The 23,129-nt window shown below is 41.1% G+C and overlaps 1 protein-coding gene across 3 annotated transcripts in view; it reads right to left on the bottom strand.

Annotated features, from left to right (window-relative positions):
- clcn5b (chloride channel, voltage-sensitive 5b) overlaps positions 1-23,129 on the bottom strand; it is a 105,418-nt gene that overhangs the window by 38,851 nt on the left and 43,438 nt on the right. For 2 of the 3 annotated variants that reach the window (XM_073058232.1, XM_073058233.1), the window contains exons 2-3: positions 13,890-14,053; positions 1,842-1,993 (exon numbers count right to left, since the gene is read on the bottom strand). In XM_073058232.1, coding sequence (XP_072914333.1) covers positions 1,842-1,993; positions 13,890-14,037 — 300 coding nt within the window. In that variant the 5' untranslated portion in view covers positions 14,038-14,053. Of the gene's footprint in view, positions 1-1,841; positions 1,994-6,373; positions 6,578-13,889; positions 14,054-23,129 lie in introns of those variants that run through there. The other variant, XM_073058234.1, reaches the window with a different exon arrangement.

The raw sequence follows: 23,129 nt of genomic DNA, 5'->3' as shown, positions 1-23,129 counted from the left end.
TGGGATCCAGGAAAGTTCGGCCAGGTGGATTCAGAATTGGTTTGCCTGCTCGCCTGTCATGGTGGAGGGAGTACATTTGGATTGGAGGGTTGTGACTAGTGGTGTCCCACATGGATCAGTTCTGGGACGTCTATTCTTCGTGATTTTTATTAACGACCCAGATGTGGGGGTAGAAGGGTGGGTTGGCAAGTTTGCAGACAACACAAAGGTTGGTGTTGTGGATAGTGTAGAGGATTGTCAAAGACTGCAGAGAGACATTGATAGGATGCAGAAGTGGGCTGAGAAGTGATAGATGGAGTTCAACCTGGAGAAGCGTCAGGTGGTACACTTTGGAAGGACAAACTCCAAGGCAGAGTACAAAGTAAATGGCAGGATACTTTGAAGTGTGGAGGAGCAAAGGGATCTGTGGGCACACGTTCGCAGATCCCTGAAAGTTGCCTCACAGGTAGATAGGGTAGTTAAGAAAGCTTATGGGGTGTTAGCGTTCATAAGTCGAGGGATAGAGTTTAAGAGTCGCGAGGTAATGATGCAGCTCTATAAAACTCTGGTTAGGCCACACTTGGAGTACTGTGTCCAGTTCTGGTCGCCTGACTATAGGAAGGATGTGGAAGCATTAGAAAGGGTACAGAGGAGATTTACCAGGATGCTGCCTGGTTTAGAGACTATGGATTATGATCAGAGATTAAGGGAGCTAGGGCTTTACTCTTTGGAGAGGAGGAGGATGAGAGGAGACACGATAGAGGTATACAAGATATTAAGGGGAATAGATAGAGTGGACAGCCAGCGCCTCTTCCCCAAGGCACCACTGCTCCATACAAGAGGACCTGGCTGTAAGGTAAGAGGAGGAAGGTTCAAGGGGGATATTAGAGGAAGGTTTTTCCACTCAGAGAGTGGTTGGTGCGTGGAATGCACTGCCTGAGTCAGTGGTGGAGGCCAATACACTAGTGAAATTTAAGAGACTACTAGATAGTTATACGGAGGAATCTAAGGTGGGGGTTTATATGGGAGGCAGGGTTTAAGAGTCGGCACAACATTGTGGGCCGAAGGGCTTGTACTGTGCTGTATTATTCTATGTTCTAAATCAGTATTGGAAACACTATACTTCCAGATACATTAAACAGGAATTGCTTGTATTCATAATGTAAAAAACATACAGAAAGTTTCAGGACTACAGAAATAATTTCTATCTCATAATTCTCATAAATAAAGGAAAACAGAAAGAGGGATATTCATTAATATCAACAAGTCCAGTTGGGAGATCTGAACTAAACCACTGGCTTCAGTAGTATAAGAAAATGAAAATCTAGCCCTTCAGCAGTGGCAAGTTGTGGGCTATGGATCATAAGCTTTATGGAGCAAAGAGGTGCAAGGGGGAAATGCATACTATACTAGAAAGGTATAGGGGTAGGAAAATTTTAAATATGGAAAATAATTTCTCAAAGTTGTTATTGCTCCTTTATAAAATTATGCTAAAATAAGCCCAAATATTATGGCTCTTACCATAAAGAATACAATTTATTTCAATTCATTATACTCATAGTTTGCTCTTGATTAAGAACAAATTATTCTTTTGAGCCAAGTGTGTCATAATGCCACACATGAAATATAAAATAAAGAAAATATCAACTTGCAGCCAAACTATTGACTGCAAAGCAATAAATGGCAGAGGTCTGGAAAGATATTGTCTTCTGGTTGAAAGGCAGGTAAAGAATGGATTAGAGGAAAAACTGATCCTTTGTTAAAAGAGAACTAAATATAGTCAAATGATTTCTATCAAATGTTGATATCAATTTCTCATAGTGAGATGCACATCTCCGTGAAATTAAGAGACTAAATCATACCTCTCTGTGTCTGTCTCTGTCCCTGGATTTCTCACGGACCCAATCGATTGTATTGAAATCTTCATACGTTCCCACACCAGGAAGTGGTTCATCAAAAAAATCCATCATCTTACTTGCACCATTCATTCCTGCTCCATTATAGACTGTGTACCCTATACAAGAACAAATAAATGTAACATACAGTACATATAAAAGAAAAAATGTGCACACTACTTAAACTGTGGCAGATAGAATGCTCTCTGTTCCAGACAGATACATTCTACAATCTAGCCAGACCACTATTGTGCTCCAATGTTCTGTGCTGGCTCACGTCACTTTGCTGAGTCTCGTAGATAGGTAGACCTATGCTACGTAAAGATATGCCGTGAATGTGTATAGATATGCCCATAGTTAATATTTACATGGCTGCAGAGACAAGATTAGGAAAATATCACCATTGTTGGGCTATTCAGGGAAATTCAATGTGGGTAACATTCTGGTGAAAGTTCAATCTAACATGTTAATTTTGCTTCTCCATGCAAATTCTAAGTATTTCCAGTATTTTCTGCTTTACTTCAGATTCAGCAACTGTAGTTTTTTTTTGCTTTTCAAAATGTGTAAGCTGAGTCATTGTTGGTAGCAAGATTCTCATTGTGAATTATGTACAATTGAAATAATGTAGTGACTGCTGTGACCCAAACAGGAATGTCAGCATTTTAATCAAAGTTCCTGCAAATATGAATCATTCCCGATAGTTTACAGTTTGATTCCTTCATAATGAGTTACTTTGAGCAGAGCTTGTTTGTTAGGGCAAAAGTGGGGTGGGGGTCAGATAAAAGCAAAATTCTAGCAAAAGTAATAGCATATCTATCATAAACTTTAAATCTTTATAGCAGCTTAAATATTAAAATACCAAGTATGTGGTCTTAGCACACGCATAATGGATATTCTTCATGGAGAATCAAATACACAGAACACCAAAAACTCAAGAAACAAAAGATTTTAACCTTTCTGTCTACAGCATTTCCCATCTAGTAAAAACATAAGATGGAAATAGAGGGCATGAAATAGTGTTAGGTAGAAGACACGAATATGCACCTTGCATGTGCTCACACGAGAAGATGAAGTTAAGTTGTACATAGAGGTAGAGATTAGAAGAACTGAGCAGTTATGAGGATGCTAGTGTGGGGTGGTGGGAGGAAGCAATGTGTGGCCAATGGACGTACCAATTAACATTATCACCATATGAAGAGAGGCAGGATTAGCATAAGAAATAAAAGGAAATGATATTAGATTCTTGTGACACACCAGAAGATCTGGGAAGAGAAGTCTTGGCTGATGATTCTCTGACCACATCTGGCCTTATTCACAGGACAGTAATGGAGGCATATTGGAGGAGGAGGAGGATGTAGTCAAATATAATCAAATTATTTTTGTTACACTCACACAGGATATCACTAGTGACTTTGATACTATGACAGGCCTGAAACCTGATTAGAGACATTCAAACAAATAGTTCTTAGTAACATAGATAAAATATTCAGGAGGCTCAAGGTGAGAAAAATCATCTAGGATGGGGTTGTCTCTTGAAAGAAAGGACAAGCGTTGGCATTTTGAGAAGCCAGCTTAGATGCTAGTTCATGAGTATAGGGAATGCTCCATTAAAATAACATTTCTATCACTAGACATTAAATGATATTACTTTGTTATCTATTGAGATAAATTGTTTTCTTCACTTTGTGAAGACCTGAAGAATTAGCATAATAGCACAGAACTGCATATACATATATTGAAAAGAATAAACATGAAGTCAGATCATTTAGCAACCCCAACAACTGGTTTAAACAAAATGCTGAGGCAACTCTGATGCCTTAGCAAAAGAATGAACCAGAGTAGAAAAGTGAGAAATGAGACAGGATTTTAGCATAGATGATAAGACAGGAAGGAGACAATGCACTGGGAAGTGAATTTGGAAGTTAGAAGCAGTAATAACTAATTCAGAATAATGGTTTTATATCTGATATAAGGGAAACAAGGGACTTGGCTTTGGAAAGAAAGAAATTGGACACAAATGAACTGTAGTGCTATTTTAAATAAAACCTGTTTTTTTAAACCCTAAACCAAAGGCACGTGTTCTGTGAGCATATTTATGCAGGTTCCATTATTTTAAGCCTTTCAGTTTGTTTAGTCTCTGTCTACATGAGGCATTTTCTTGTTATTGTTGCTCCTATACTGTAATTTCATAATGGTAATTCAAGATTACAACACTAGATCATAAATTTCTATACTCAAATACTAGTTAAAGTAATGTTAACATTGCAGAGAATTGAGATTTTTGTTTCAAAACAAAGGGAGAGACAGTCTGGCTGTGGCCTTACTGTTAGGAAGTCCAGTATCTAATTGCAGAAGGTGGTGTTGAGACCCAGTGAGACTCACAAAGGATACTGCCTGGACTGAAGTACTCAAGTTACAAGGAGAGATGGGATAGGCTGGGTCTCTTTCCCCTGGAGTGTAGGAACATGGAGGATGACCTTAGAGGTTTTCAAAATCATGAGGGGTTTAGATAATATGGGCTTACAGTCTTTTCTCCAGGGTAAGGGAATTTGAAACTCAAAGGCAAGATTGGAAATAAATCTATAAGGAACCTGAGAGAAAGTTTTTCTACATTGATGAGATAGGCATGTGGAACAAGCTGCCAGGAGAATTAGCAGAGGTGGATACTATTACAGTTTAAACAACACAAACAGGTTCACAGATTTAGATTTAACTGACCCCATGGTTAATGGCAGGGGCTCCATGGCAACCAAAAGGTTGGAAACCCCTGATTTAGAGGGATATGGGCAAAATACAGGCAAATAGGATTTGCTCAGGAAGATATCTTGGTTGGTATGGACGTCTGCCGTAGTTTAGTTTTATAGCTACATTACTAAAATTTTGTGGTAATAATATCTTTTAAAATATATTCTATACAATAAAAAAAGTTTCTAAAAGGCTAAAACAATAACATGAGGTAAATACATATTGGTCAGGCAAAAATAGCAGAGACAGAATAGAGTTAAAGCTCATGGACTTGGAAAAACTCAAAGAGGTGAGAGAGAGGAAGGGAAGGTGAAAGACACAAAGAGACACAAGAGGTAGAGGTGAGAGAGGCTGAGCCAGAAGGGGATACATGTTCCTTTACTTTAGCTGGACAACAGGAGTTAAAGCAAGAATGTCTATATTCCAAATTGGGTCCTCTATTTCTTGACAAGCTTTGTTGCCAAATGCCAAGAATAACAATATACAAGAGGCTCTATTCATGCACAGCATGAATGCAGTGAAATCTAAATGCATCCAGGAACATTTGCAATGGTAATACCCTTATCACAGATACAGAAGTATTGATATCATATTCCAACAATGAGCAGAATAGCACCCCGGAGATCCGTAGAAGGGAAGCTTCAGCAAAATTCTACAAGCATATCCAAAATATGCCCAACAACACATCCAGTTTGTAAACTATCCCAAAAACCATTCTGTAATTTGAAAACCCTCAACTTCCATACTGAATGGCACCAATACTGATACATTACCATGGCTCCCTCACCACCCGGCGGAGATATGCTCAATGAGCCCACCTTGCGCCTCCCAGGTATTTCTACAGCTCCAGAAAAAAACTGGACAGCCACAAACAGACTCATAAGTTGACATACCAGAACAGCGTAAACACTACACGGATGGGGTGCCCTGTGGTACCCCAACCCAGGACATCCTTCAGCTGGTCTAAACATGCCCTCTCACCAAGATCAGAGATGGTTTTGCTGCAGTCCATTGATGCAGCCACAATCTGGAGGAGTGGCTTGACAAAAAACAATTAGAAGTGTGAAGAGAAAACCACCTACCGTACGAAACAACAGCTCTATAGATTTGAATAAAAAACTCTAGGTTCAGACTCCAGCATTATTCACCAAATTGTGGAGTTTTACTCAATGTTGGCATAGAGTCAACAGATGTCAATACATACCCAACATCAAAAATACTTACAAAATCCAGTAAATTGCTCCCAAACTGGTACCAGGAATTTCCCTAAGTCAAGTCCCTTTTAACATTATTTACTTACCTGCTTAATTTTAGGCCCCCTTCCTCTACTTTAATCCTATGTTATTTTACTACCTTTCCCCCCACCTCATCCCAAACTTTACATGAGCCTCTGCTCCTTTGAGGAAAATCCCAATCCAACACTCTTTGATCATTGATGCCTGCATTTCCTCTCCCTTACCAAAGAACACCCTCAACTACGATCTCCACCCTCTCAATTCACTGGCTCTCAGCTACTTGCGAACACTCCATCAACTAATGGCAATAGTTTCCTGAAACCCACTTGACTGGCAATTGGAGCCTTAACTTCCCAGCTGCCATGTTTGACTAATGATTACAGCCCCACCCTACCTCACCACTGATCATCAGTCGCTGATTCATTAATTTTCAGCCTGTATGCTTTCTCTCTTCCCTAGACTTACCCGATTTCAAAAGTACAGTGCGCTTTCCACTGGAAAGCAGCGTAAAGTCCTTACCTCTTATGTTTGTCCTGTTTAGAAGTATATGAAGTCTCTCACTATTTAATTTCATGGTGGTGAGTCCACACACTAAATATTCATTGATCCAGTGCTTTTTGATAAATAACCAGGCACGCACTTTTTTCAGGCAATAAGCTTCAGTTCCTGTTGGAATCCCTGGAGTGATTCATTAATTTCATGCAAGAATTTAAATCATTGCCTTTTAGTTACCGTACTTCTATTCCATGAAGTAGAACAATGCATATGATATGAGAATGGACTTTGCTACTTAAAGGAGTACACAGATAAGTTGGTTAAAAATTAAATTAGCAACAGTCACTGAAACAATCCTTTAAATACAGGAACATGAGAATATCAGCAGATGCTGGAAATCCAAGCAACACACACAAAATGCTGTAGGAACTCAGCAAGCCAGGCAGCATCTGTGGAAAAATGTACAGTCGACGTTTCAGGCCAAAATCCTTTGGCAGGATTGGAGGAAAAAAAGTTGAGGAGTAGATTTCAAAGGTGGAGGAAGGGGAGAGAGCAACACCAGACGATAAGCGAAACTTGGAGGGGGAGGGATGAAGCAAAGAGCTGGGAAGTTGATTGGTGAAAGAGACAGAAGGCCATGGAAGAAGGATTAAAGGAGAAAGAGTGGGGGGGGGGAGAAAGAGTGGGGGGGGAGGAGAAAGAGTGGGGGGGGGAGGAGAAAGAGTGGGGGGGGGGAGGAGAAAGAGTGGGGGGGGAGGAGAAAGAGTGGGGGGGGGAGAAAGTGGGGGGGGAGAAAGAGTGGGGCGGAGAAAGAGTGGGGCGGAGAAAGAGTGGGGCGGGAGAAAGAGTGGGGCGGGAGAAAGAGTGGGGCGGGAGAAAGAGTGGGGGGGAGAAAGAGTGGGGGGGAGAAAGAGTGGGGGGGAGAAAGAGTGGGGGGGGGAGAAAGAGTGGGGGGGAGAAAGAGTGGGGGGGGAGAAAGAGTGGGGGGGGGAGAAAGAGTGGGGGGGGAGAAAGAGTGGGGGGGGAGAAAGAGTGGGGGGGGAGAAAGAGTGGTGGGGGAGAAAGAGTGGTGGGGGAGAAAGAGTGGTGGGGGAGAAAGAGTGGGGGGGAGAAAGAGTGGGGGGGAGAAAGAGTGGGGGGGAGAAAGAGTGGGGGGGAGAAAGAGTGGGGGGGAGAAAGAGTGGGGGGGGAGAAAGAGTGGGGGGGAGAAAGAGTGGGGGGGAGAAAGAGTGGGGGGGAGAAAGAGTGGGGGGGAGAAAGAGTGGGGGGGAGAAAGAGTGGGGGGGGAGAAAGAGTGGGGGGGGAGAAAGAGTGGGGGGGGAGAAAGAGTGGGGGGGGAGAAAGAGTGGGGGGGGAGAAAGAGTGGGGGGGGGAGAAAGAGTGGGGGGGGAGAAAGAGTGGGGGGGGGAGAGGAGCACCAGAGGCAGGCAATGGGCAGACAGAGAAATAACATGAGAGAGGGACAAGTGGATGGAAAATGCTGAAGGGTGGGTGGGTGGGAGCGGGGGAGTGGATGAGACATTACCGGAAGTTTTAGAAATCGATGTTCATGCCATCAGGTTGGAGGCTACCCAAACAGAATATAAGGAGTTGTTCCTCCAACCTAAGTGTGGCCATATCCTGACAATGGAGGTGGTCATGGATGGACATATCAGAATAGGAATGGGAAGTGGAATTAAAATGGATGGCCTCATCCCTGATATATTTAGTTTCCCCCCCTTTTTTTTCTCTTTCTGCCCATCACTCTCCCTGTTCTCCATCTCCTTCTGGTGCTCCCCCCCCCTTTCTTTCTCCCTAGGCCTCCCGTCCCATGACCCTTTCCCTTCTCCAGCTCTGTATCCCTTTTGCCAATTACCTTTCTGGCTCTCAGCTTCACCCCACCCCCTCTGGTCTTCTCCTGTCATTTCGCATTTCCCCTCCCCCTCCTACTTTCAAATCTCTTACTATCTTTCCTTTCAGTTAGTCCTGATGAAGGGTCTCGGCCCGAAATGTCAACAGTGCTTCTCCTTATAGATGCTGCCTGGCCTGTTGTGTTCCACCAGCATTTTGTGTGTGGGCCACTGGGAGAATAGGCTTGGTCTGGTGGATGGAGCGTAAATGCTCAGCAAACTGGTCTCCCAATCTACGTTGGGTCTTACCAGTATACAAGAAGTCACCCCAGGAGCACCTAGCGCAGTATATGACCCCAACAGACTCGGAGGTGAAGTGGTGCCACGCCTGTAAGGACTGTTTGGGGCCTTGAATGGTAGTGAGGGAGGAGGGTAGGGGCAGGTGAAGCACTTATTCAGCTTGCGAGGATAAGGCCAGGAGAGAGATCAGTGGGGAGGGACAAATGGACAAGAGAGTCGCATAGGGAGTGATCCCTGCGGAAAGCAGAATGTGGGGAGGGGGGCGGGGGAGAGAAAGATGTGCTTGGTGGTGGGATCCAGCTGGAGGTGGTGGAAGTTTTGGAGAATTATGTGCTGGACACAGAGGCTGGTAGGGTGGTAGTGGAGGACATGAGGAACCCTATCCCTAGTAGTGTGGCAGGAGAATGGCGTAAGAGCAGACGTGTGTGAAATAGAAGAGACGTGGTTGAGGGCAGCATTGATGGTGGAGGAAGGGAAGCCCCTTTCTTTAAAAAAAGGTCATCTCCTTCATTCTAGAATGAAAGGCCTCATCCTGCGATCCTCTGGTGCTCCTCCCCCACTTTCTTCCATGCCCTTCTGTCTCTTTCATCAACTAACTTCCCAGCTCTCTGCTTCATCCCCCCCTCCAAGTTTCACCTACTGCCTCGCATTTCCCTCTCCCCTCCGCCCACCTTTCAGATCTGCTCCTCAGCATTTTTTTCTTCAGTCCTGCCGAAGGGTCTCAGCCTGAAACATCGACTGTACTTTTTTCCATAGATGCTGCCTGGCCTGCTGAGTTCCTCCAGCATTTTGTGTGTGTTGCTTTAAATATATGACTACTCCCCCCCCCACCAAGTAATCCAAGTCATAGTTACCCTGCTCTCCAACATTCCCTGAAGGTGACCCAAAGGAAATACACCAATTATGCCCTAGAGACTTACAAAATATTTCTTTACACAGTGCAAACTAGGCCCTTCCAGTCATGCAGCCAGCAACCCACTAATTTAACCCGAGCCTAATCACATGACAATTTACAATCACCAGTTAACTAACTAACTGGTAGGTCTTTTTAGTAACTGATTAATCCCCAAGCTTTTTCTAATGCCACTGTACAGACATTTACTTTGTGTGCACTGAGGCAGTTCAAAAGTACGGCTTAATCAACTTTTTTTCTGAGTAATAGCTTGCAACTTTCAATACATCAAGTTTATAATTATGCAAGAATAGCCTAAGCACTAACTTAAGTGAATAGAGGAGAAAACAGGGCAGGAGGTGGAGATATGGTAGCAAAGCCAATTCCTTTATTTCTCCAGGATACCCAAAAGCAGCAGGAGAAGGTTTGGAGATTTGCAGAAATGGCAGACTTCTCCAAGCATGAGTAATTGTCAAAAGCAGCCACACAACATCCTTCGAGCACACACAGGCCAACATTCTCTCAATGTGCATATATTCAGTGATCATTTCCAACACATCGTGGTTTTATGTTATGGATTCACAAGCATTTGTCAAGAGAGGTTTATTGTTCATTCTGGACTCCACTTCTGCTCCAATGAATGTGTTCAAGAGCAGCAACTTAAGAAAAATGATTTTCTCCTCTAGGCGTAGCTAATAATCCCAAAACATGAGAGTCAGCACACAATTTCGCACCAAAAAAACAACAATGTTGGAAGAACACAGATACATTCAGCCAGAGACTCATTTCACCGAGATGTAACACTGAGCATCATAGGAAGTCATTGCTACTTGTGGCCATCAAACTTTACAACTCCTCCCTCAGAGTGTCAGACACCCTGAGCCAATAGGCTGGTCCTGGACTTATTTCCACTTGGCATGATTAGCTTATTATTATTTAATTATTTATGGTTTTATATTGCTATATTTCTTTACTATTCTTGGTTGGTGCGGCTGTAACGAAACCCAATTTCCCCTCGGGATCAATAAAGTATGTGTCTGTCTGTCTGTGGATCCAATAGATGTAAATTTATGTTTCAGATTGAGATCCTGATGCAACTCTTTGAGTGTTTTCATTCCAGATTACAGCATCTGCAGATATTTGTCTTCACGCAAGGTAGCATAAATGAATACAGGATTGAAGGTGTTATATTTGAATAGTGAATAAAGTAGATGATTTTGCAGAAGAGTTATAATGTTGTGAACATCACTGTGCTGTGTCTGAAAAAAAAGGTCATAGTTGGGAGCTTAACATCCAACAATACACATAATATTGATAGGACAGGACAGAGGGTATTGGGTAGATATTAATAAAAAAAATGAAATCAAATCCTCAGGAAGAGATGACATAGGATTGGAAGATGTTGAATACATGAGGCTAGAGTTACGAAACTACAAAGGTAAAAAGACTCTGATATCAGTTATATACAGGCCTCCAGACAGAAGCCAGCATGTAGGACACAAATTACAACAGAAGATAGAAAAGACAAGTGAAAAGGGCAATGTTACATTAGTCATTGAGGATATCAAAATGAAGGTGGATTAGGAAAATCAGGTTTCTTGCTGGATCCTAAGAGAGAAAATTTGTAGAATGCCTATGAGATGGCTTTTTAGTGCTGCTTGTGGTTGAGCACACAAGAGGTATGGCAATTCTAGATTGGGTGTTGTATAATAAACCAGATTTGATTAGGGAGCTTAAGGTAAAGAGACCCTTGGAAGACAGTGATCATAATACAATAGAATTCACCCTGCAGTTTGAGTGGGAGAAGAAATAGTCAGGTATATCAGCATTACAGTGGAGTAAAAGGAATTAGAGAGGCATGAGAGAAGAGCTGGCCAAAGCTGATTGGAAGGGAACACTAGTAGGGATGACATCAGAACAGCAATGGATGGAGTTTCTGGGGGCAATTTGGAAGGCTCTGGATAGATACATCCTGAAAATGAAGAAGCATTCTAAAAAGAGGGCAAGGCAACCGTGGGTGACTAGGGAAGTTAAAGATAGCATAAAAGCAAGAGAGGCCATATAATATAGTAAAAATTAGTGGGAAGTTGGATTAGGAAGCTTTTAAAAACCAACAGAAGGCAATTAAAAAAGAGAAAAGATGAAGTATGAAGGTAAGTTAGCCAATAATATAAAAGAGGATACCAAAAGTTTTTAACAGGCATATAAGGAGTAAAAGAAAGGTGAGAGTGCATATCAGACTGCTGGAAAACGATGTTGGAGAGGTAGCAATAGGGAACAAGAAATGAAAAATGAACTTAATAAGTATCTTGTGTCAGTCTTCACTGTTAAAGACTCGTGCAATATGCCAGAAATTCGAGTTTGTCATGGGGCAGAAGTGAGTGTAGTTGTTATGAGAAGGTGCTTGGGTGCTGAAGATCTAAAGTTTGATAAATCACTGGATCAGGCGGACTACACCGCAGTGTTCTAAAAGAGTAGCTTGTGCAGGCATTAGTAATGACCTTTCAAGAATCACTAGATTCTAGAATGGTTCCCGAGGACTAGAATTGCAAATGTCCATCCACTCTTTAAGAACAGAAAGAGGCAAAAGAAACAAAATTATAGGCCAGTTAGCCTGACTTCAGTGGTTGGGAAGATGTTGGAGTCGATTGTTAAGGATGAGGTTTTGGGGTATTTGGAGGCATATAATATAATAGGCCAAAGTCAGCATGGTTTCCTTAAGGGGAAATCATGTCTGAAAAATTCATTGGAATTCTTTGAGGAAATTACAAGCAGGATAGACAAAAGAGAATCAGTGAATATTGTTTACTTGGATTTTCATAAGAGCTTTGACAAGGTGCCACACATGAGGTTATCATGCCACACAAGGTAAGAGTCCATGGTATTACATGAAAGATACTAGCATGGATAAAAGATTGGCTTATTGGCAGGTGGCAAAGCGTGAGAATAAAGGGGGCCATTTTTGGTTGGCTGCCGGTTACTAGAGGTGTTCTGCAGGTGTCTGTGTTGAGACTACCTTTTTCATACTAGGAAGGAGTCTGCAGAAGGACTTAGATAGATTAGGAAAATGGGCAAAGTGGCAGGTGGAATACAGTGTTGGGAAGTGCCATGGTCATGCACTTTGGTAGAAGGAATAAAGGCATAAACTATTTTCTCCTTAGGGAGAAAATTCAGAAATCAGACTCCCCGGCAAAGGGACTAGGGAGTCCTTGTGCAGGATTCCCCACAGGTTAACTTGCAGGTTGAGTTGGTGGTAAATATGGCAAATGCAATGTTAGCATTCATTGAGATGACTATAGAATATAAGAGCAAGGATGTAATTCTGAGGTTTTATAATGCAATGGTCAAACTGCACTTGGAGAATTGTGAGCAGTTCTGGGCCCCTTATCCAAGATGTGCTGGCATTGAAGGTAGTCCAGAGGAGGTTCATGAGAATGATTCCAGCAATGAAAGGGTTAGCATATGAGGAGCACTTGAAGACTCTTAGCCTGTCACTGGAGTTTAGAAGAATGGAGGGAGATCTTATTGAAACCTATCAAATATTGTAAGGCCTAGATAGAGTGGATGTGGAGAGGATGTTTCCTATAGGATGAGCCTCACCAGTGGTCACAGCCTCATAACAGAGGTCCATTTTGATATCTGCATTAACGAGCAAGTATACAAGTATATCTAATAAAGTGGCCACTGATTGTGTATTAGCGATAATAAACATGATTTTGATTCTCTGTATGTAGACTGGGCAAGAAACTGCAAAAGAGCAGAATGCAATTTTCCAATCCTCTATAACTACTATAGTGGTGCTAATGGAGAGGACAAATACTATAAATTTTTTCAAAATGAAATGAAAAGGCAAAAGCTAGTACAGGTCAGTTAGTTTAACCTCAGTGATATAGAAACTTCAAGAAACAAAAATAATAACCACCTTGAATTAATTAATAAAGAAAGATAGTGTGGATTTCTTAAAGGGAGACCATATACAAGTAAAGTGATTGAACCTTCTAACCCATTATTAAGTGGGTTAATAGATTCTGTACAAATGGATTTTCAGAAGCCACCTGACAAGATCCACACGAAAGGCAATTTTTCAAAACCAAAGCCAATGAGTTTAATGATAGCAGTAATTGATTGTCAGACTCAGATTGTCTTTACAGGTCAGTAATTACGATCCAGAATGTATTTTCTTAAAGTGTGGGTGATACATTTGCAACTGTGGCTTTCAAGAGCAAAAACAAATTTGCATGACTGGAAAAAGGCAATGAAATGGATCTAACAAAAGTACACCAAAGTATATATAAATGTTCCGGGACTGATGTCCTCTTTTCTGAAACTACTAAAAATTCTTCACTCATAATATGCTAAATAAAACAGAACCAGACTGGACTATAGGTACTGACAAATCAAATGAATTAATTTCTAGTAATAACAAATGATTTCATAACTGTTTAAAATCTTGCAATTGTGAATACAATCATCTTGTGCACACATTTATTGAAACATCAGCAGTTCTGTTGTTTAATACCTTTTTGTGGTTCCCTATCCAGTGGAGGAATATCATCTGCCAAAGAAAAGTCCAGAGGTGCTCCTGCGATCTCCACCATATCTTCATCACTTGTGTTGCTCTGGTAGCTATTAAAACTCCCCCTTCGGTAAAACTTATCACTGGCCATGTCTGTTTGTCAAAACCTACAAGACAAAGACAAAGTTTTTGAAAACAATTAGGGACACTGTAGCAAAAAAAAATTAAAACTGCTTTGCGAATACTTCTGCTGCACTGTCTTAATTTTAATGCCGTATAACACTGCCCATGATCATTTCTGAGGAAGACAAAATTCATCAACAATGTATTCACATAGCAATTTAAACCTAGAAGATCAAATCTGCAGTAGCACTTTTCCTCAGGGCTAGGCATCTGAAAAATTGATGCTTTTCCAGAGCAATATAGGATTAGAACCATTTCTTTATTGGGCTGTGCTCTTTTCATTGATATGACTGTACTCTTCATATCTGTTGAGTTGCTCTCACACAACTGATGTATTTTTCTTGCCAGAGATGCATCAAATATATCATTTATCATGCAGTTTTCTTCCTGTAAGTGCCAGATACTGGGATCGTCAAGACAAACAGATTTTAGTAAATAACTCCAGAATGCAACACAACTTACTTGAAACACCTGCTAACCAATCCTCCTTTGGGCTTCCCCAGTGTTTTAGGTCAGCTTTCACACCCACACACCAATTCTGAAACTCCCCCCACCTAGGCTACCCAACAAATCTACTGCATGCTTCCTAGGATGCATAACAAATTCTAAAGTCCAAGTTCTTTCTTCAAAATTGAAAACTGAATTAATACCAAACTATGGAATAAAAACTATGAGGTTGAAGGAATGTACCAAACGTTGCTGCTGAAATAATTTAAATTATACAATGTTATTAACTAGTAAATATTTCAGTAATTTATAAGAATAAAGATATACCCTGTGAATTCAAAGATGTGAAAAATTTGCACTACTGAGCCTTCAAGATTAAAGTAAAAGTTCAAAGTATATTTTATTATCAAAGTACAGATAGGTCACCATATACCATATCACTATGAATGAGATTCAGTTTCTTGAGGGCATACTCAATAAATCTATAGAAAAATTACCATAACAGAATCAATGAAAGACCACACAACTAGGGCATTCAGAGGGCAGAAGATAACAAACTGTGCAAAAAGCAAAAGAAATAATAAATAAAAATAAATAAATAAGCAGTAAATAGTAAATATCGATAGCTGGAGATGAAGTCCTTTAAAGTGAGTCCATTGGTTGTGGAAAGGTTTAAATGATGGGCCGAGTGAGTTGAGTGAAGTTATCCTCTTTGTTTCAAGAGCCTGATGATTGAGGGGTAGTAATTGTTCCTGAAAAAGGTGACAAGAGTCCTGAGGCTCCTGTACCTTCTTTCTGATGGCAGCAGGGAGAAGACAACATGACCTGGGTGGTGGGGATCCCTGATGATGGATGCTGCTTTCCTGCAACAGCATTTCATGTAGATGTGCTCAATGGTTGGGAGGGCATTACCCATGGTTTACTGGGCTGAATCTGCTACTTTTTATAAGACTTTCAGTTCAAGGGCATTGGTGTTTCCATACCAGTAGACACTGCAATTTTTCCCCATTCTTCGTTACAAAACTGCTCATACTCTGTCAGATTGCATGGGGATCATGAATGAACAGACCTTTTCAAGTTTAGCCACAAGTTCTCAATTAGATTGAGGTCTGGACTCCAACTTGGCCACTCCAGGACATTAATTTTGTTGTTTTTAAGCTATCGTGTGTAGATTTGGCTTTATGCTTGGGGTCATTGTCTTGCTGGAAAACAAATCTTCTCCCAAGTTGCAGTTCTCTTGCACATTGCATCAGGTTTTCCTCCAGGATTTCCCTGTATTTTACTGCATTCATTTTACCCTCTACCTTCACAAGCCTTCCAGGGCCTGATGCTTCACTGCATCATGATGCAGCCACCACCATGTATCATGGTAGGGATGGTGTGTTTTTGATAATGCGCTGAGTTTGGTTTATTGCAAACATAGCATTTAGTCTGATGGGCAAAAAACTTTTGATTTCATCAGACCATATAATCTTCTTCCACCTGACTTCAGAGTCTCCCACATGCCTTCTGGCAAACCTTAGCCGAGATTTCATGTGAGTTTTTTACCTCTAACTGTGGTTTTCTCTTTGCCACTCCGCCATAAAGCTGTGACTGGTGAAGCATCCAGATGACAGTTGTTGTATGTGCAGTCTCTCCCATCTCAGCAACTGAAGCTTGTAACACCTGCAGAGTTGGCATAGGTCTCTTGGTAGCCCCCTCTCTCATCCTCTTCTTGCATGGTAACTCAGTTTTTGAGGATGGTTCTAGGCAGATTTACAGCTGTGCCATATTTTTTCCTTCTTAATGATTGATTTAATTGTAATCCAAGGGATAGTCAGTGACTTGGAAATTTCTTGTATCCATTTCCTGACTTTTTTCAATAATATTTTTGTAGAGGTGCTTGGTGTTCTTTTGTCGTCATGGTGTAGTTTCTCGCAGGATACTGACTCACCAGGGCGTGGAAGGAGGAGCACCAGAGGGAGGCGATGGGCAGGCAAAGAGATAACATGAGAGAGGAACAAGGGGATGGAAAATGGTGAAGGGACGGGTGGTGAAGTTTGTGAAATTGATGTTTATGCCTTCAAGTTGGAGGCTACCCAAACGGAATATAAGGTGTTGTTCCTCCAACCTAAGTGTGGGCCTTATCCTGACAGTGGAGGTGGCCATAGATGGACATATCAGAATAGGAATGTGGTGGAATTAAAATGGGTGGCCACTGGGAGATCCCACCTGTTCTGGAGCGTAGATGCTCGGCGAAGTGATCTCCCAATCTACATCGGATCTCACCAATATACAAGAGGCCACACTGGGAGCATCAAATGCATTATATGACCCCAACAGACTCACAGGTGAAGTGTCGCCTCATCTGGAAGGACTGTTTGGGGCCCTGAATGGTAGTGATGGAGAAGGTGTAGGGGTAGGTAAAGCACCTATTCCACTTGCAAGGATAAGGCCAGGAGGGAGATCAGTGGGGAGGGATGAATGGATAAGGGAATTCTGTAGGCAACGATCCCTGCAGAAAGCAGAAAGTGGGGGGGGGGGGGGGGAGGGGGGGGAAGGGAAAGATGTGTTTGGTGGTAGGATCCAGTTGGAGGTGGTGGAAGCTTCAGAGAATTATGTGCTGGATGCGAAGGCTGGTAGGGTGGTAGGTGAGGATGAGAGGAACCCTATCCCTGGTATCTTGGCAGGAGAATGGGTAAGAGCAGACATGCGTGAAATGGAAGAGATGCGGTTGAGGGCAGCGATGATGATCAAGGGAGGGAAGACCCCTTCTTTGAAAAAGGAGGATATCTCCTTCGTTCTGGAATGAAGAGTCTCATTCTGAGATCCTCTGATGCTCCTTTCCTCCTCTTTCTTCCATAGCCTTGTCTTTGTCACTAATCAAGCTTTTTGCTTCATTCCTCCCCCTCCAAGTTTCACCTATGATCTAATGTTTCTCTCTCCCCTCCCCCACCTTTTGAATCTACTCCTCAGCTTTTTTCCCTCCAGTCCTGCCGAAATGTTTCAGCCTAAAACGTCGACTGTACTTTTCCTTCCATAGAAAAAGCCTGGCCTGTTGAGTTCCTCCAGCATCTTGTGTATGTCAAGTAGAACTCTGAAATTCTCTACCTCTCAGCTATGAAGGCTCTGCTATTAGATTAATTCAAAACTGACAGTTACCTAGATACAATTATTGATGTGGAGATAGTGCTGGAAAATAGCACTGAGTCAGAACATCAGCTATGATCTTAATGAATGCAGAGCAGTGCTGAAGAGCCATAATTTACCCTGTTCCTATTCCTTATGCTCTTATGTGATGTTTTTAATTCACTCTGCTCTTTCCTCATTTTCCTATTACTCAACCATTAAATTTTGTGTTTAGGGATACAAGAAAGGGAGCAATTTGTGCAAGCTTACTTTGCTAAAAGATTATGGTTGATCTGAAGTTTGTCTTTCCTGCCTGATCTCCATATCCCTCAGTGCTGCTGTGGACTGAAACTTCTAACGCAGAATGCATTAAATGACTCAGCATTCACAAAAAGATTTTTTTTTTGTTAACTTTGAGGTCACACTTTATTCTAACACTGTGCCCCTGGCATATAATAACACAAGAAACAGAAGGAGTAGGCAACTGGACTCCTTGTGCGCTCTCCATCACTCATAAAGGCTGATCTACCTCATCACCATGTCACCAGAATGCAAAAATTTATCAACCTGTCTTATTCTGCAACTTAAATATATCAATATCTGTCCTGGTTCAACTTTCCTCAAAATACAACACTCTGCACTCATGCCAGTTAAATTCTATTTGCCATTCCTTGGCCACATTCTCTGTTGATCTAGATCTTATAGTCTTACATAATCTTCTTCACTGTCAATTTTAGTGTCATCGACAAACTTACTAACAAATGATATTTTCATTCATACTGTTAATAAAGTTGATAAACAATAGTGGACTCAGCATATCCAGGTTTGGAAACCAAACCAATACACAATATCTCAGAGTCACAAGAGACTGTAGATGCTGGAATCTGAAGCAATATCTGCTGAAATAGCTCAGTGGGTTACTCAACATCTGTTTTATTGGGGGGTGTGTGGAAAAACAGTAAATGTCAATGTTTTGTGTCATAACTCTGCATTAGGACTTTGATTCCATGTGTAGTGTCCCTAGAGCTCCAGGTTATTGTAATGACACATCATTATTACACTTAAATCATTTTGCAATAAAGGCCAACACAAGTTTACCTTTCTGATTGTTTGCTGTAAGCATTTGTTAACTTTCAGTAATTCATGTGTACAGAGATCCAGATCTGAATAAATATAAACATTTTTCAATCACCACCATTTAAACATATGCTGCCTTTTCATTTTTGTAAACAAAGTGGATAATCTCACATCTTTGTTTCACATTCCTCCACTAGGAAAAACATCTTATTGTGTCTCACCTGTTATGTCCCTCAGTCTTGAACGTCTCAGTAAGACCACTTTTTATTCTGCAACACTCAATTTATTCCATCCTTTGTCAAAAGACAATTTTACCAAGGAAAATAATTTATTGAATCTTTGCTGCACTGCTTCATATATTCTTCCTTAATTAAGGAGACCAATATCATATTTACAAAGCTCTGCACCAACACTCTCCTACTTTTCGAGAGTCTTTTCAGATTCAAGAAAATTGACTATTTTACCAATTGCTCTCTCAGTAAAGATCAGCTCCAATCAGTTTTACTCTCTTTTATCAGTATTTATCAGCTACGGCCTCATTTGTCTTTGAACTGAGTTACCAGGCCATTTCAGAGTGCATCTGAAACAACCATATTAATGGTCCTGGAGTCGGATAAAGACTAGACCTGGTAAGGATGGCATATTTATGCTTCCCCGAATTATGTTAATAAACAAGATAAACCTTTTTATTAAACAATAATCTGATCAACATTTAAATTCTAAAAAGGTGCCACAACAAACTTTGATCTCTGGCTTCTGGATTGTTACTCCAATAATTGCTGTGCCACCACCTAAAGCAGTCAGCAAGCAATTTGATTGGCAAGATGGTTCTTGTTTCAAGAATAAAGGGAAGAAGACAAGCTAAGAGTCATACTGGGAGATGCCCAACACCAAGTAAATGTGAGCAAATAATCAATTATTTGCAACAGAAGAACAGAAGAAGGATGCCTCACGTCTTAATAAGCTGATAAGGAAGGCGGGCTCTGTCGTGGGCAAAGTACTGGAGAGTTTAACATCGGTAGCTGAGCGAAGGGCGCTGAGTAGGCTACGGTCAATTATGGAAAACCCTGAACATCCTCTACATAGCACCATCCAGAGACAGAGAAGCAGTTTCAGCGACAGGTTACTGTCGATGCAATGCTCCTCAGACAGGATGAAGAGGTCAATACTCCCCAGTGCCATTAGGCTTTACAATTCAACTGCCAGGACCTAAGAACTTTTTTTTTTTTTTTTAAAGCTATTATTAATGCTTTTTGAGTTAGTGATTTAGATGCATATCATATTATTACTGAGTTAAGTATTGTATGTAATGAGTTTTTGCTACAACAAGTGTATGGGACATTGGAAAAAATGTTGAATTTCCCCATGGGGATGAATAAAGTATCTATCTATCTATCTATCTATAACTGTAGTGACCTTAGTGGACTTACCCTTGAACATCAACGTAATTAAATTCTTGGTGTTACTGAAGTACATTGGATCTGAATGAACACTCTGCCTCCTTACACAACTAGACGGAAGGATTGCTAAATTAGTTGTGCAACTACTTGGAAAGGAAATATGAATTACAATAGGTGGGTTCAAGGTTTCATTAGACAAGGAAAGAAACATAAAGTAACACGAGAAATATTGGTTTAAGAGAGTAAGAGAGAAAAATCTTTCAGCAAACTTTATAGTTTTAAGGATGTTCTAATATTAAACCTACAAAGCTTGTAACATTAATTTTCAGCATAAAGGAGATAACAGGTTAGAATTCATAGTATTCAGATATGAAATTCGTAAGTCAACTATCTTTAGCATTTATGAAAGGAACAATGATCAGAAAACCTATTTCAATGAGGTGAGCTAAGCGATAAATATAGACTGAAATGCAAAAATGTCACCCTGATCAATACAGTTCAGCTGTGAGGCAGACAGTAAGATGCACTTATTTCAAAGCTGATAGGAGTGGCATAGTTTAGAGATACTGCTGTTTAATGCAAATGTAGATTTCATTTGAAGCTGCTGTTCCATTGTTTTATAAGATCAGAAGACTATATGATATAGGAGCAGAATTAGGCCATTTGGACCAGTGAGTTTGCTCCACCATTTCATCATGACTGATCCAAGTTTTCTCTCAGCCCCAGTCTTCTGCCTTCTCCCCATATTTGTTAATGCCCTGACCAATCAAGAATCTTATCAACCTCTTGCCTTAAAATGTACACAAGACTTGGCCTTCACAGCAGCCTGTGGCAAACAATTCCACAGATTCACCACTCCCTAGCTGAAGAAATTCCTCCTCATCTGCGTTCTAAAAGGACACCCTCTATTCTGAGGCCATATCCTCCAGTCTTAGACTCTACCACCATAGGAAACATCCTCTCCACATCAAAGCCTTTCACCATTCAATAGGTTTCAATGAAGTCAATCCTCATTCTTCTGAATTCTAGTGAATACAGACCCAGAACCATCAAACACTCTTCATAGGGCAAACCATTCAAACCTGGAAATATTTTCGTGAACTTTCTTTGAATCTTCTCCATTTTCTGCATATCCTTTCTAAGATAAGGGGCCCAAAACTGCTCACAATACTCTAAGTGAGGCCTCACCACCACTTCATAAAGTCTCAACATTACATCCTTGTTTTTATATTCTAGTGCCCTTGAAATGGATGCTAACATCGCATTTGCCTTCCTCACCAGAGACTAAACCTGCAAATTAATCTTTAGGGAATCCTGCACACGGACTCCCAAGTTCCTTTCTACCCAAGTTTTTTTGTATTTTCTCTCCACTTAGAAAATAGTCAACCCTTTCATTTCTTCTACAAAAGTGCAAGACCATACACTTTCCAACACTATATTCCATCTACCATTTCTTTGCCCATTCTCCCAATCTGTCAAAGTCCTTCTGTAGCCTACTTCCTCAAAACTACCTGCCCCTCCACCTATCTTCATATCATATGCAAACTTTGCAAAAAGCCATCAATTCCATCATCCAAATCATTGACATATAACGTAAAACGAAGCGGTCCCAACCGAGACAACATGGAACACCACTAGTCACCGACAGCCAGTCAGTAAAGGCTCCCTTATTCCTACCCTTTGCCTCCTGCCAATCAGTTACTGTTTTATCCATGCTAGCATCTTTTCTGTGATACCACAGACTCATAGCTTGTTAAGCAGCCACATGTGTAGTACCTTGTCAAAGGCCTTCTGAAATCTAAGTGCACAACATCAATTGATTCTCCTTTGTCTACCCTGCTTGTTAATTCTTCAAAGAATTCAAACAGATTTGTCAGGCAGGATTTTCCCTTGAGGAATCCATGCCTATTTTATCATGTGCCTCTAAGTACCTTGAGATCTCATCACTAATATTCGACTCCAACATCTTCCCAACCACTGAGGTCAGAAGAACTGGCCTATAGCTTCCTTTTTTTTGTCTCTCTCCCTTCTTGAAGAGTGGATTGACAATTGCAATTTTCTACTCTTCTAGAACCATTCCAGAATCTAGTGATTCTTCAAAAATGATTACTAATGCCTCCACAATCTCTTCAGCCACCTCTTTCAGAACCTTGGGGTGTACACCACCTGGTCCAGGTGACTTTCCACTTACAGACTTTTCAATTTCCCAAGAACTTTCACTCTAGCGATGGCAACTTCATTTTTGTTGGCAACATCTGCATTCATTCATTGCACATTTAGGGAAAAAACTATGGAGTAGAGAAATTGAGCAAGAGTGGTTTAGGGAAGAGTTCTAGAGCACAACGACCAAGGTAAATGAATTATCCATTATTGAGGAAGAGGAAATCCATATGAAATCACAGCTGGATGATCATAGTGTAGCAGAGCTAGAAGAATCTGATGAGGGCAAAGAATTTAACTTGTTTGAAGTTGAATCAAAAGAATCTACAAGCTTCAGGAAGATAACCTTCACAAAAGATGCTACCCCAAAACAGCCATCACGTTAGCTTCAAAATCACTACAATAAGAGATGTTGTATTAAGTTATGAAGACCAGGAAAATCCTGGGCTCAATCCTCAGTTCATGATAAATATGCAACAGCAAAACACGCAGAACAACAGAAAAACATATGTCAAGATCCTGTTTATTGATTACAGTTAGCATGCAACACCATCAACCATCAGTACTAAGCAATAAGCTTCAAAACCTGAGCTCCGTACCTCCCTCTGCAACTGGATCCACGACTGCCTGATCAGGATGCCACAGTCAGTACAAATCAGTAATAATATCACCTTCTCACTGAGGATTAACATAGGCACACCTCAGGAATGCCCGTTTAGCCACTGCTCTACTCTTATTCACACAAGAGTAGGCATAGTTGAAATGCCATCTATAAATTCACCAACGACACAACTTGGGTTATCAGAGTCTCAGATAGTGATCAGGAAGCATACAGGAGCAACACAGATCAGCTGGTTGAGTGATGTTG

This window comes from Hemitrygon akajei, chromosome 10 (genome assembly GCF_048418815.1).
Source record: "Hemitrygon akajei chromosome 10, sHemAka1.3, whole genome shotgun sequence".
NCBI lineage: Eukaryota > Metazoa > Chordata > Chondrichthyes > Myliobatiformes > Dasyatidae > Hemitrygon > Hemitrygon akajei.
The sequence above is the reverse complement of the archived record's forward strand: the minus strand, read 5'-3'. Positions and strand labels throughout refer to the sequence as shown.